This window comes from Zootoca vivipara, chromosome 6 (genome assembly GCF_965207765.1).
Source record: "Zootoca vivipara chromosome 6, rZooViv2.hap1.1, whole genome shotgun sequence".
NCBI classification, from domain to species: domain Eukaryota; kingdom Metazoa; phylum Chordata; class Lepidosauria; order Squamata; family Lacertidae; genus Zootoca; species Zootoca vivipara.
In genome coordinates, this window is record NC_142589.1 from 81,201,202 (window position 1) to 81,216,884 (window position 15,683).

Below are 15,683 nucleotides of genomic sequence, written 5' to 3' on the forward strand. Positions count from 1 at the left end.
ACCCAGCCACATGGGATGGGTATAAATAAAATTGTTATCAGGAATAACTTTCTGACGGTAAGAGCTGTTTGACAGCGGAAAGGACTCCCTTGGGAGGTGGTGGACTCTCCTTCCTTGGAGGTATTTAAGCAGAGGTTGGATGGCCATCTGTGAGGGATGATTTAGCTGAAATTCCTGCATTGCAGGGCGTTGGACTAGATGATCCCGTAGGGCCCCTTCCAACTCCAATTGGGCTCAATAATAATAATACAATAATTTTTTTATTTATATCCCGCCCATCTGGTTTCCCCAGCCACTCTGGGCAGCTTACAACATACGTAAAAACACAACAAAGCACCAAACATTTAAAGAACAAAATGTCCTATACGAGCAACAAACCAACCAACAAATCAATAGAAACCAGTAACAACAACAATATTAACAATAATAAACAGTTTACAGCTATACCCAAATTAAAATAACCGCCAACACCAACTAAACATTTAACCAACACCAACCCGACGAAAGCAAAACAGAGGAATCAAAATCCGAACCATTTAAAACATTTTAGAAAGTAAGGTAGGGGATTTCTAGATTTGAATAATGAACTTTTAGTTTTGTTGATGTTGCGTCCTGATGGCACATGCTTTGGCGATCCTCTGATACAACAATGCTTCCCTCTCACACCAGGTCCTGGGCACCACTCAGGATCAAGTCCAGGGTCGTCCCTTGCCCTCTGGTTGGTTCCAGCACTAACTGTTCTACTGCACACACATTTTAGGGTGTCTAGGAATGCAGTAGCTAGACTGGTGACTGGGAGGGGTCAGCAAGACCACATAACACCCGTCTTGAAAGACCTACATTTGCTCCCAGTACGTTTCCGAGCAAAATTCAGAGTGTTGGTGCTGACCTTTAAAGCCCTAAACAACCTCAAAGGCCCAGTATACCTGAAGGAGCATCTCCACCCCCATCATTCAGCCTGGACACTGAGGTCCAGCACCGGGGCCTTCTGGCAGTTCCCTCCCTGCAAGAAGTGAGGGTACAGGGAACCAGGTAGAGGGCCTTCTCGGTGGTGGCGCCCATCCTGTGGAACACCCTCCCATCAGATGTCAAGGAAATAAACAACTATCTAACGTTTAGAAGACATCTGAAGGCAGCTCTGTTTAGGGAAGTTTTCAATGACTGTTGTTGTTGTTGTTGTTGTTGTTACAACTTTGGTATTACTGGAACACAGATGAGCCAGCCAATGCAATTCTGGGCTGCATCAATAGGAGTACAGCATCTAGATCAAGGGAAGTAATAGTACCACTATATTCCGCTCTGGTCAGACCTCACCTGGAGTACTGTGTCCAGTTCTGGGCACCACAGTTCAAGAAGGATACTGACAAGCAGGAACGTGTCCAGAGGAGGGCAACTAAAATGGTCAAAGGCCTGGAAACGATGCCTTATGAGGAATGGCTTAGGGAGCTGGGCATGTTTAGCCTGGAGAAGAGAATGTTAAGGGGTGATATGATAGCCACGTTCAAATAAAGTAAAGGATGCCATATAGAGGAGGGAGAAAGGTTGTTTTCTGCTGCTCCAGAGAAGCAGACACAGAGCAATGGATTCAAACTACAAGAAAGAAGATTCCACCTAAACATTAGGAAGAACTTCCTGACAATAGGAGCTATTCGACAGTGGAATTTGCTGCCAAGGAGTGTGGTGGAGTCTCCTTCTTTGGAGGTCTTTAAGCGGAGGCTTGACAGCCATCTGTCAGGAATGCTTTGATGGTGTTTCCTGCTTGGCAGGGGGTTGGACTGGATGGCGCTTGTGGTCTCTTCCAACTCTATAATTCTATGAAGTCACCTGTTAATGCAATGTTTCCCCTTCAAGATGCTCCCTTGAGTTCATTCCTCATCTCGAGGTCTTGAGCATCTTGATCAGGGAGATGGTAGCACGTCCCCAGCACTAAGCTGCTCTTAGGCCCTGGAATCGCCCCCCGCAATGATTCTGCAGAGACGTGTGTCCCTTCGGGGATCTCTCGCTTGCTGGACTCAGCCCTGCCTTTGATGTACATGGTGACACATCTCCGCCGGCTCACTGCTGAGCTCTGCAGGACAAGGCAGTTGTTTATGCGAGGTGGGGTTCACTCACTGCCGGGAGAGTTGACGGTCTAAGCTCTCCCATTGATCGGGGAAGGTAAACACTACTCTGGGTGCGCCCCTAGACAGATGCACCTGTATGGATCCACTTCCTTTTGCCCTGGGTGGGATCAGCTAACTGCTTGCTGAACCTGTTTTGTAGGCAGGTCTCCTTCATGCAGCTTTACCCTGGAATGCAAAAGACAACAGAGAGATCTTCTGTTGCAAGTGGTTCTTGTTATATAGACCAACTGTCCAGGACATCTAGGCTTTCAGGGTGGTGGGATTTTGGCAGGTGCAAATTCTATCAATTCTGCTTCATAGAGAATCATCGGACGGCTGGTCCACCTAGTTTAGTGTTGACTGGTTTGCAAACTAATGCCAGTGTATTGGAAGAAGCAAAGATCACCAGTGTTGAAGCAATGATTCTTCAACATTAGCTTCGTTGGACTGGTCATGTTGTGCGGATGCCTGATGATCGTCTTCCAAAGCAACTGCTCTATTCCAAATTTAAAAATGGAAAGCGTAATGCTGGTGGTCAACAAAAGAGGTTTAAAGACTCTCTCAAGGCAAATCTAAAAAAATGTAGTTTAAACACTGACAACTGGGAAACACTGGTCTGCGAGCGCTCCAGTTGGAGAACAGCCTTTACCAAAGGTGTCATGGGCTTTGAAGACACTTGAACTCAGGACGCAAGGGAGAAATGTGCTAAGAGGAAGGCACACTTGGCAAACCCTCGCTGTGATCAACTCCCACCCGGAAACCTATGTCCCCACTGTAGAAGGACGTGTGGATCCAGAACTGGCCTCCACACAGCCACTTATGGACTCACTGTTAAGACCGTGTTCATGGAAGGCAATCTTACTCAGCTACGAGTGATTGCCAAAGAAGACGACACTGGTTTGCAGCAATGGGTATTTTAAGTCAGTGGCTCTCAAAGGAGAGAATGGCAACTGCGGCAGGAAGATTCAAGTACAAAGAAACATTTCAGTGTAATATAACATCAAAATAATTGTTTTATATATATATATGCAACCAGAAGCAGTATCCACGCCTCTCCTCAAGAACATTGACTATTTCCCCCCCTAAGTCTCAGTTTTCCCTGTCTGTAAAATGGGAAGGGGAAACCCACCTTCTGGGATTGTTGGGAAGATGAAATCCAGGGACAATGGGAAGACACTGCCAATTTTCATTGTCTTTTTCTAAACCCCAAACCATGACTTGCAGTGGGGCTTGCGGAAGATTAAATGCATTTTCCTGCGAAGGCAGCTGCCCCCCGCCAACATGAGTGGTAGGTAGGTGGAAATTCTGGTGCCCCTCAGGGGTTGGCACTTCTGGGCATGCTAGCTTTCCAAAAGTGTTGCTTTCCCCTGAAAACATGAGGTCGCTCGTGCCACAGCTGGAGTCGCCTGCCGTGCATGTGCAGAGTGCTTTTACCCCCATGCAAGTTTAGTCAGCCCTCCCTCTCCAGGGCATGCCTTGTGTATCTAGAGTAGGGGAGGAGGGTGCCCCAATATTTGATTTTGGAAAAAGAGAGCCACTGTGGTGTGGTGCTTAGTGTGTCGGACCTGGACTGGACCTGAGTTCAAATCCTCCCACTAGACCATAATAAAGCTCGCTGACTTGGGGACTACTAGTCACTGCCTCTCAGCCTGACCTCCCTCACAGGGTTGTTGTCGCAAAGATAAAAAACAAGGGGGAAGGAGACTCGTCATGCGCGCCGCCTTGCGCTCCTTGGAGACAAAAGTCAAGTATATACAGGCAACAAATAGGATAGAAATCGACGGGTGGGGGTGAGGCAGGTTGCTGGGCGGGTCTCCTCGGCTGCAGGAGGCCGTTTTGCATCGCTTCCCGCCCTCCCTCCGGGAGTTTCTGTGGCCACCGGCCCGCCTCTCCCCTCCCTCCAGCTTCCAAGGTAGGGCAGCCTTGCGCAAGCCGCCCGCCGGCAGTTTGCAAAACTTCGCCTCCGCGGCCGCCCGCTTTGCTGCCCTGCAGCTCCCGCCATTGTCCCGATGGCTTCGGAGGAGGAGCAGCAGAAGAAGCGAGCCCAGAAGCAGCCGCCTCCGGGGGTCTCCGTCGCCCCCGACCCTGCGCTAAAGCCCTTCGAGAGGAACCTCCTGCGGAACCCCAACCCCGAAGGTACCACGCGGCTCCCCCGGCGCCCGCTTCTCCTTCAGCCCCTGCGAGGGGACCGGGGGCGATGGGGGGAGGGGTGACTGCTTTGCAAAAGAGGGGGATTGACCACCTCCACCCTTTCTAAGGGTCAGCATTGCAAGAACTGGTCCCCCACCCCCCTGAGCAAAGCGTTTTTGGCACTTCTTAGCGGCAATTGCTACCTCGAACGGGGTTGGGCTAGGTGACCCTTGGGGGTCATCTCTATAAGCCTATGGTTCTAGGAATCAATGAAATATCAATCCCAACCCTCTACATGTTACTGAAGCTATCTATATCCCAGCCTTCATTCACCTGGCGTTCTCCTGATCTCGAACTACAACTCCCATCAGCCTCAGGTTGGGGCTAATGGGAGTTGTGGTTTGGCAACACCTGGAAGAAGACAGGTGGGTGAAGGCTGCTCTGTTCCACTTCTGTGTTTCCTTTGCAATAGCATCCCTTGCTCTGCCTGAAGAGCCAAGATGGGGTTGCCTCTTAATTTTAAAATGACATACTTGGAGAAACTAGCAATCCAAAACAAACAAAAAAACCTTAAGAGCTACCGGTATGCAGAGGAGATGGAGCCAGACCTCACTCTGTGTGGTGTCTTTCTGGCAGGCCTCTGTGTTTACACGGGAGTGTGCTGGAGCCAAGATGCATCCCCTCGTAGATTCAGCTTCCCGAGACCCCGAGAAGAGAACTGAACCCTGAAGAATGACAATGCTGGCAAGAAGGCGCAAGAGGAATTTTAACAAGGCGTTCCTCCGATTTATCAGAGACTAGAAAGCAGGGACACGTTTGCCCATTAAAAGATACCTCTAACTGAAGTGGATTTTCTCCCAGCAGGGATCACTGTTCAATAGCTATTTGCTAGACTTGCCCTTGCAGGAGTCTGAGATAGGAAGACTGCCTGACTTGCCAGCCAGTCAGCTCCTCACTCAGAGCTACTATATCAAGCAGTTGGCTTATTGGGTGACAGCAGGCATGTACAGTTTTGCATTGATTCAATTTTGCATTTTGTTACTAGGAGTTAGTACCTGAGCTAGCTTGTTTTCCTCCTCCCTCCCCTCTCCTTTTCCTCTTGTGCCATGTCTCTCATTTGTAAGGCAGAAGGCAAACAGGCTCTTCCTACTGATTTTGTAAGTTGCTCTGTTAGCTGTTTCGTTTCATTTTTTTACTAAGGCGCAGGGCGAAAATCTTTACACGATTCAAAATGTATCTGGATGTGGAGGCCGAGGAAAAAATAACGGAGATGTGGAATGCAGGATTTAGGAGGGATGTTTGCAGGAATTAGGGGTGCTTGTCTCACTGGAGGTTGGGTAGATATTGCAAGAGCTGAGTGATGAGCATTGAGAGGACTTAGCATTCTGCTGGGGATGTGAGTCTATGATAACTTCCATATTTGAGTTAGAGCATTTGCCGGAACATAGAAGAGGTGGCTCATCTCTTGCAGGCAGAGAAGTCTCCACCTTCAGCCACATTACCAAGGCCACAAATACAGCGGTACCTCTGTTTAAGTACACAATTGGTTCCGGAAGCCTGTACTTAACCTGAACTGTACTTAACCTGAAGCTAACTATCCCATTGAAAGTAATGGAAAGTGGATTAATCCGTTCCAGACAGGTCCGCGGAGTACTTAAACTGAAAGTACTCAAACCGGAGCGTACTTAAACAGAGGTATGACTGTACTTGAGCTTGTTCTCAGAGTCTGAGCTGAGTTTAGGAATCAGCTGTCTGTCACTTACAGGCTTACCTACAAGTACCTTAGCCAATACCATTGGCAGCAACTGCTGTGATGTCACAGAACAGTCAGGAATATTCTCTTCTTTCTAGTCTCTTCTTTTCATCCTTCTCCAGATCAGCACATCCCACCCCTCCCAATGCACACACACCCCAATTTACATTTCCAAGGGCTCAGGGTAAATCAATCTGAGACTGAAATAATAATAATAATTTATTATATATACCCCACCCATCTGGCTGGGTTTCCCCAGCCATTCTGGGCGGCTTCCAGAAAAACATTAAAATACAATAATTAATCAAATATTAAAAGCTTCCCTAAACAGGGCTGCCTTCAGATGTCTTCTAAAAGTCAGATAGTTATTTATTTCCTTGACATCTGATAGGAGGGCGTCACTAACGAGAAGGCTCTCTGCCTGGTTCCCTGTAACCTCGCTTCTCGCAGTGAAGGAACCGCCAGAAGGCCCTTGGAGCTGGACCTCAGTGTCTGGGCAGAACGATGGGGGTGAAGACGCTCCTTCAGGTATACAGGACCAAGGCCATTTAGGGCTTTAAAGGTCAGCACCGACACTTTGATTTCTGCTCAGAAACATACTGGGAGCCAATGTAGATTTTTCAGGACCGGTGTTATGCTGTCTCAGCGGCCGCTCTCAGTCACCAGTCTAGTTGCCGCATTCTGGATTAGTTGTAGTTTCTGGGTCACCTTCAAAGGTAGCCTCACATAGAGCGCATTGCAGTAGTCCAAGCGGGAGATAACCAGAGCATGCATCACTCTGGCGAGACAGTCTGCGGGCAGGGAGGGTCTCAGCCAGTGTACCCGATGGAGCTGGTAGACAGCTGCCCTGGACACAGAACTAACCTGCACCTCCATGTACAGCGGTGAGTCCAAAATGACTCCCAGGCTGCACACCTGGTCCTTTAGGGGCACAGTTGTCCCAGTCAGGACCAGGGAGCACATAAATCTGAAAGAGGAGGGAAATACTTTCGCTCTTCCAACTTTCTCCTTTAGCCAAAGGTCCTTTTCAAGAGAGGAACAGGAGGCTGCCCTCACCACCTGCTGGCCCAAGGGGCTGTGGGGCAGGTGGGTGGGCTCAGAGGCTTGTTATTGCCATGTTGGCAACCCCTGTCCCAGCTGCTTAAATGCCTCTTCTTGACCTTTTGCCTCTTAGAAGTTGGAATGTGTGTACTCATTCTGTTACATCCCAGCCAGGAAGGTTGGTGATCAGCTGGCAGAGCTGCACAGTATTTATGAATGGGTTGATTCTCTCTCTGGAACCGCCTCTAGAATCCTTCCAGCCAACGGACCGCAGGCATGCAAATGAACGTGTGGGGGGGGGAGCAAGGAGGTTGCTTGAGAGATCTGACAGTATCAGCCTTTAATGAAAGGTCCTTTGCCTGTTTCCCTTCCAGAAAATAGCAACGGCATGGCAAACGGCTTTTTCTGATGTTGAGCCAAGAAGAGTTTTTGGTGTTCTGGCTAGTCAGGGTTCAAGGCCGCTGCAAGGCAGGGTGGATGCCTAAACACGTTAAAACTTGTTGGTGCAGGAGATTAACTCCCAGAGCTCTGAAACAGCTTGTCTTTGGCCTTGCTGGTGCCGCCCGCCTGGGGGTGCGGGAAGATCTCCACAATTACCGTAATTAATTGGCGGTCATAATCCTTGCACGTTTGCAAGGAGGCCTTGTAGCTTCCAGGCCTCCTCTCTCACTCCCAATTAACACAGCCCTTTCTTAAGAATGCAACAAGTGTCTGCTGGATCAAGCCTGAAGGGGCCCATGTAGTCCAGCGTGCTGGTCTCACGGGTCCCAGCAAGATACCTCCAGCCTCTTTCAAATGCATTTCAGCGAGAGAAGTTGCTGTGGAATTTACCACCATCTCCTCACCTCTGGCTGCTGCCAATCAACACATCGCCTCCCTATATTTTATCCGGACAAGGAAAAACATTTGGGAGCCGTCAGCTTCTTTCCGTGGAGGCAATTTGCAGGAGGAAAACGGAGCCGCCAGAGGGATTTATAAAGAACTGTTTAGTTAGAAGGGAACCGCCCATCCCCTTGCAATGCAGGAATCAGCTATGCATGTGAGAGAGGTTCAGGGCAGGGCAGTGGCGTAGCGAGGATTGCTGGTGCCCAGGGCAAGGAAAGGCACGTCCGTGTGGTGCTGCAGCTGTTGCCAGACAGAGCTGCAGAGCAGCAGCAAGACATGGGTGCAGATCTCCTGTTAAGGTGGCAGCTGCAGAGGTGCACCTGTAATTTTCCCCCCCAGTTGCCCTGGGATCCCCCTCCCCACCCCCATGCTATGCCTTTGGCTGGGCTTGGTGCTAAAAGCAGTCTAGGGAAGATCAGGGTTCAATTCCTTTTCCTCTTCCCCCATTTATTTTGCAGGTGTGAATATTTCTGAGCCAGCGCCCCCCCTGACGCTTCCCAGGGCAGCTTGGAATCCCCTGGACCCCAAAGGTGACGTAATGCACGACAGCGGGGAGGTGATTGGGGTTGTGGCAACTGAAGGTGGGCCTCTCCTTGCAAGCCCAGAGCTGGCTGGCATCTGCAACTTCTTAATTTCCTCTTGAGCGGAAGTTATCGATAGAAGCTGAAAACTCGCTCCTTAGGAATAAAAACACACAGCGAGTGTAAAAACCAGTTGATTGATGAATAAAACTCAAACCAGAAACCACAAAATCATATTCTGGGAAGCTTCGGAACAGCAATACTCTGACCCAGGTCACGGATGGCCATAATCCTTTAAGCGTGACAACAACATAGCAGGATCTGTCAGGGATCCGTCAAAGGGGACGGATTACGTTTTCACAATGGGAGGAAGAGCATAAATCGAGCCATCAATAGAGAAATGTTTGAACAAGCGATCAGATGACTCAAGCCAGATTAAACAGATCAGAATGTCAAAAGGAAATGGAAATGAGTGGCCCAAGGTGGGAGACAAAGACTTGCAATTCACGAGATGACTTGATGGACAGGTGTCAAGTCACAGGTTCAGATTTCTGACTGATACCTGCGATGTTTCTGTGTTGCACATAAATGTTGCGTTTTCAAGGAGGTATTTCTGTGATGGGGGAAATGGAACTTTTAAAAGATGCCATAAACCCAGATCAAGGCTGCTTCTTCCTCTTCCTCCTTCTTTGGAGGTCTTTAAGCAGAGGCTTGACAGGCATATGTCAAGAATGCTTTGATGGTGTTTCCTGCTTGGCAGGGGGTTGGACTGGATGGCCCTTGTGGTCTCTTCCAACTCTATGATTCTATGATTCTTGCTGTTTTGAGGGGAGAAACCTTGCTGCAACAATCAAACACTCAGGCTTACCAGCTTTGCCTTTTCCTTGTGCCTGGTTACAGACTGCAGTTATTTCCTCTGACCAACAAGCAGACCTCCACGGAATTGCCAGTCCCTTGAGCCAGGGATTGGAGCAAAAGTGACCCCAATTTTTACAACAGGCCTTTTGAAAAATTTAGCCCCAGAAGGATGCGTAAAAGGCAGCTTCCTTGACAGGAAGTGGGTTGTTTTTTTGTTGTTGTTTTTTTAAAAAAGGACCTAGGGTGTAGCCTGTGTTTGCATTTATGCAAAATAGTTGAGACAGTGGACCAGGTTGTTAATTCTGTATCATTCTCTCAGTGGGGCTTCGCTTGCGCTTGACCCAGAAGATGCAGTCCACGCAGAATGCTGCAGCACGATTGCTGACAGGAGAGAGCCCTTGTCATCATATAACGCCTGTGCTCAGAGATCTTCCCTGGTTGCCAATTTGCTTCCAAGTGTTGCTATTAGTCTTAGCCCTGAACAGCTTGGGATCGGTTTACCTGTGGGATTGCCTGACCCCACACGTGCCCACTTGACCGCTTCAATCGGCAGAACTGGCCCTGTTGCAGGTGCCTCAAAATCGCAATTCCGCATTTATAATAACTTGATCTTTGGAACTGCCTGCCTCTTGACATCAGGGAGTTGCTTTCACTGTACTTTTTTCTGTACAGTACATGTTAAAAGCATTCTTGTTCAGACGGGTCTACCAAGATATTTAGAAAGTTGATGCGAGTTTTGTTTTTATTGCTGTTTTACACTTTGAATGTTTTAAATAGATCTTTTTACTGAAATTTTTTATTGTTTTATTGTTTTGAGGCTTTCTTTTCTTCTGCAACCAAGCAGTGTATAAATTTTATGAAATAAATACATACATATTCGGAAGCTGCACATGCTCAGGGACACTGTGCCCTTGTGTTTATTTTTTTGGGGGGACCCACATGTTCCATCTAGAGGGGGGAAGCATTCTGTGTATGCTCAGGGGCACCTGGCTCAAGATGCCAGATTGCAGGGACACAGGAAAAAGGCAATTTACTAAAACCATTTCCCCTTCCTCTTGGGGGTCCCCTTTCCATCTCTCCCCACAGGTATTTTCAAAGGCTGGCAAGTCAGCATCGAGCCTTTGGAGGCAGACAAGGCAGATGTCACCCCCAAGTCTGTCTTGCCACGCTATAGGTGAGTGGGGGACTATGTCTCTGGCAGAGCCGGATTTAGGTTTGATGAGGCCCTAAGCTCCTGAAGGTAATGGGGCCCTTTATATGCCCAGCTGTCCTTTGTCAACAACAAATTGTCACTGTTTTTTTGTGTTGAATATATGCTCTGGTTATCTCCCGCTTGGACTATTGCAATGCGCTCTACGTGGGGCTACCTTTGAAGGTGACCCGGAAACTACAACTAATCTAGAATGCGGCAGCTAGACTGGTGACTGGGAGTGGCCGCCGAGACCACATAACACCGGTCTTGAAAGATCTACATTGGCTCCCAGTACGTTTCCGAGCACAGTTCAAAGTGTTGGTGCTGACCTTTAAAGCCCTAAATGGCCTCGGTCCAGTATACCTGAAGGAGCATCTCCACCCCCATCGTTCTGCCCTGACACTGAGGTCCAGTGCTGAGGGCCTTCTGGTGGTTCCCTCGTTGCGAGAAGCCAAGTTGTAGGGAACCAGGCAGAGGGCCTTCTCGGTGGTGGCGCCCGCCATGTGGAACACCCTCCCATCAGATGTCAAAGAAAAAAGCAGCTACCAGATTTTTAGAAGACATCTGAAGGCAGCCCTGTTTAGGGAGGCTTTTAATGTTTAATAGATTATTTTATTTCATTTTTCTGTTGTAAGCCGCCCAGAGTGGCTGGGGAAACCCAGCCAGATGGACGGGGTATAAATAATAAATAATAATAATTATTATTATTACATGGTAATTTATGGACCTAATAGGTATCTCAAGCCATTTGCACATGTTGCCACACAAAATGTAGGCGCCCTATACATAGAAAGGAGCAAACCAGTGATATTTTAGGGAGCAAGCTAGCAGGCAGGGCCCATGACTTACATCATAGGAGCCTGCACAACACAAAACACTGTTGCTGTATGTAAGTTTTATTTTTTTTTATTTTTTTTCCTTATATTTTGGAAATGTGCATCCAGTTTCTTTTCCTTTAATTTTTTTGGGGGGCCCCCAAGAGAGTGGGGCCCTAAGCTATAGCTTGTTTAGCTTATACGTAAATCCGGTACTGGACTGGAGTCCCTGTGAGCTGGTCTTGTCTCTTTGATTCTAGTTATAGGTAGGTAGCCTTGTTAGTCTGACATAGTCGGGAAAAAAATAAAATAATTCCTTCCTTCCAGTAGCACCTTAGAGACCAATTAAGTTTGTCATTGGTATGAGCTTTCAGGTATCTAAAGAAGTGTGCATGCACACGAAAGCTCATACCAATGACAAACTTACTGGGTCTCTAAGGTGCTACTGGAAGGATTGTTTTTTTTAAAAAAAATTGTTTGTCTCTTTGAGTCTCATTGGAACAGCTCACCTGCTTCCTCCTCTCCCTTTTGCCCTTTCTAGCTGGTGCGTTAAGCAGCAACATGTAGACTTGGTGGCCGAAGGATTCTGGGAGGAGCTGCTGGATTCATACCAGCCAAACATCACTGTCATGGACTGGTAAGTGTGTGTGGCTGGCCGGCGGTTAGTTTCCCACAGATTACTGCATTGCAGTGGGTTGGACTGGATGACCCTTGAGGGTCCCTTGCAAGTCTACAGTTTTTTGATTCTATGACCCTGTCTCTTTCTTGGCCTTGTTTGGCACAATGGGCAAGAAGCACACTGAGAGCATCCCAGGGTCTCTAAAAAGAAGTGCTGGGGCTTGATGCTCTCTAGAAAGTTATGCCGTCTGAACTGCCTGTTTCTACAACTCCAAAACAACTTGGGCTCTGCTTCATGAAATGAGTGTTTTGCGCAAGGGCCATGCAGACGGTCTCTGGCAGAATCCTTCCCATCAGCCCCATAGTTTAGGGAATTTTTAATGTCTGATGTTTTATTGTATTTTTAATATTTTGATGATGATGATGATCTTTTACCTCCCCTGTCCTCTTCTCTGACCTGCTCTCTTACCCCTGGCTCACTGTCAAAGATTCTCCCTGACACCATTGATGAATACCCTATTTTTAGGGGCAAGATCCCCAAGGCTGGCAGTTCCACAGGAGTGAGGGAAATAAACTTTGTGCATGCTCAGATGCATCCATCCCTTGCTTATCATATATTCTGATAGCAAAATTCCAGGCTAAGTTTTGGAGAGCCCTGGTTCAAATTAAGATGCATAAATGTGGTTTTTTTTTTTGGCTGGGGGGGCGTGATGAATGGGAGGGACATATCTTGCATAATATCATTCAGCTTGCCTTCAACCACATATGTTTGAAATTGCAGAGGTTAAATGCATGTACGGTGCAATTGCACCATCACTAAATATATCTATAGGTAATCAGGTGCAAAGTGTCTTCACACACATGCTTTATTTCAGACCACCAGAGGGCAGCAGTTCTCCTCTGATAAAGCTAGTCTGGGGGGCGGGGGGGGGGGACGACCAACAACAAAACCATCAGCCCTCTGCTTTCTTTCTACAGGTACGAAAACAGCAAACTGGCTGACTCTGTCTATGAACTCCATGTCCGGCTCCTGGGAGCTGACGGGGCCACGGTGATGGGTGAATTTCACCACGTGGCGCACAAGGGCGAGCAGGACGGGCAGAAAAACAAGTACTGGCATCACGTAAGACCCGGGTGGCACTGTGGTCTAAAGCACTGAGCCTAGGGCTTGCCGATCAGAAGGTCGGCGGTTCGAATCCCCGCGAGAGGCTGAGCTCCTGTTGCTCGGTCCCAGCTCCTGCCCACCTAGCAGTTCGAAAGCACGTCAAAGTGCAAGCAGATTCATAGGTACCGCTTCGGCGGGAAGGTAAACGACATTTCCGTGCGCTGCTCTGGTTTTGCCAGAAGCGGCTTAGTCCTGCTGGCCACATGACCCGGAAGCTGTCTGCGGACAAACGCCGGCTCCCTCGGCCTATAGAGCGAGATGAGCGCGCAACCCCAGAGTCGTCCACGACTGGACCTAACGGTCAGGGGTACCTTTATCTTTAAAGAGCCGCATTGGGTGGGCACAGCTGGCAAGGACTACGGAGATTCCTGCATTGCAGAGAGCTGGACTCTCTTGTCCAGCATCCTGTTCTCACGGTGGCCAACAAGATGCCTGTGGGAAACCTGCAAGCAGGATTCGAACACAAGATCACTCTCCACTCCCAGTTTCCAGCCACTGCTGTCCAGGAGTATTGCTGCCTCTGACTGTGCAGGGCAGAGCATAGCCATCGATAGCCCTGTCCTCCCCCATGAATTTTTCTAATCCTTCTTTAAAGCCATCCCAGTTGGGGGCCATGGCTGCCTCCTGTGGCAGGGAGTTCCGCAGTTTAACCACACACTGTTTAAAGAAGGACTTCATTTTCCCTGTCCTGAATCTTCCAACGTTCAGTTTCTTGGATGCCCATAACTCCTAGCGTTACGAGAGAGGGGAAATCTTTTCTCTATCTGCTTCCTTCATGCCCTTCATAATTTTATAAAGCACCGTGTATCCTCAGTTGGCTAGAGCACTGTGCTGATATAGCCAAGGTTGCAGGTTCGATCCCCCCACGGGAAAGCTGCATATTCCTACATTGCAGGGGGTTGGACTAGATGACCCTCAGGGTCCCTCCAGCTCCATAATTCTATGATCCCAAACTTTAAAATGCCAAACACTGTAATCCTTCTTCATAGGGGAGTTCCTCAATCTTTATTGCAAACTCCTGGATGTCCACAAGTTCTAATGGCCAGCCATGAGGGAGGGAAGAAAGCTTTTTCCTATCCACTTTCCCCACGACATGTGCAGTTTTATAAAGTTGCATCATGTCGCCACTTCCTCGCTTTTTCTCTAAACTAAAAAAGCCCCAAATGCTGACTGATCTGGGTCTAACTGGGTTGGTTGAGCCGCACTGCCTGCTGTAAAAAAAACCCCTAAGGACTCAGTTTGCCTGTCCAAGAAATGGGTACATATGTGCGCGTTAAGCTGGAGGGACTTTGGGGTCTCCAGCCCGGCACCCCTGTGGTTGTGCCTTGCGGACTGAGACCGTTCCCCTCCCCGATCTCTTTCAAGGTCTCCCACGTATTCCAGCGCTACGGAGCAGGACTGCGCCACGTCCACTTCCTCCACAAGGCCAAGGAGGTCGAGACGACGGCAGGATTCCTCCGGACGAGAGTGACGGACAGCAGCGTCTCTGCCCAGCTGCGGGACTGATGGCGCTTGGGGGAGTGGTGGGGTGGTCAGGCATTGTGTGGGGCATCAAAGGGGGTGCCCTGAGCCGCCCAGATCCTGTAGGAAGGCCCACCCTCGAATGATGTTTTCTTGCATATTGATTAAAAGTAGATGTGAAACTACAAACAGCATCTTTTGTAGTATATAGAGGAAGAGACTCTGCCCATTTTGGGAGGCACTGTTGTTCTTCCTGGTACCATTTTATTCCAGGTCAGGGATATGGCATGCTGGGAAAAGGTCTGGGGGCTAATCCCTGGTTCCTCGCTTTCTCGGATCAACCTCTCCCTGTAGAACTGACACCTCCCCAGCTAAACTGGCGACTTCCTAGCAAGTGAAGCCTACCCTTTGCACTCCTCATAATGCACTCCTGCTCAGGTTTACTCGGAAGCAAGTCAGTGAGGCTTCTTCCCTATTACAGTAAATGCATTTAGTGCTGTAACCTCAACGCCCAGTGTCCCATCCGTGCTGTGGCAGTAATACTGGCCTACCTTGCAGGGGTGGTTGTTTAGGGAGAGAAGATGGGATTCAGTGGCCATCTGCCAGCGATCTTTTATCTGTGATTTTCCTGCATTGCAGGGGGTTGGACTGGATGACCTTTGGGGGTACCCCCAACTCGCTAGAATTCTATGATTCTTTGGTTCCAGGCAGGGAAAAAAGCTCAAGGTGTGAAATAGGACCAGTGGGGGATAATGGTCCCTGCTCTCCAGCCCTGGATCAAGGATAAGGCAGCTTTTTGGCCTGGCCAGCCCTGTGACATTTCCATAGAATCATAGAGTTGGAAAGGGACCCTGAGAATCATCTAGTCCAACCCCCTGCAATGCAGGAATCTTTTGCCTAATTTGGGCTCGAACCCACGACCCTGAGATTCAGAGTCTCAGCTATCCCATCTAAGTAGGGTGGTGGTGGTGGTGGATTTCATCTGTCAGAAATCTTTTAGCTGTGATTCCTGCATCACGGTGCTTAGATTTGTTGACCTCTGGGACTTTCCAACTATACAGTTCTGTGGCACTCTGCTGGTGCTCAGAGGCACCCTCTCCATTAGTTCCCCCCCCCCCGCCCAAACTTCAAGCCTTGATCTC

General features: G+C 48.7%; 1 protein-coding gene across 2 annotated transcripts; it reads left to right on the forward strand.

Moving 5' to 3' along the window:
• The first annotated feature begins 4,059 nt into the window (after window positions 1-4,059).
• Window positions 4,060-14,730, forward strand: NCCRP1 (NCCRP1, F-box associated domain containing). Of its 2 annotated transcripts, XM_035117723.3 has the most exons (6): window positions 4,060-4,238; window positions 8,370-8,441; window positions 10,377-10,464; window positions 11,839-11,934; window positions 12,894-13,038; window positions 14,446-14,730. In XM_035117723.3, exons 1-6 carry the CDS (start codon window positions 4,112-4,114, stop codon window positions 14,584-14,586), a joined length of 669 nt encoding a protein of 222 aa, XP_034973614.1. In that variant the 5' UTR covers window positions 4,060-4,111; the 3' UTR covers window positions 14,587-14,730. The 2 variants fall into 2 exon arrangements, with proteins under 2 accessions (XP_034973614.1, XP_088528971.1); XM_088672845.1 differs by lacking the exon at window positions 8,370-8,441.
• Window positions 14,731-15,683: the final 953 nt, after the last annotated feature.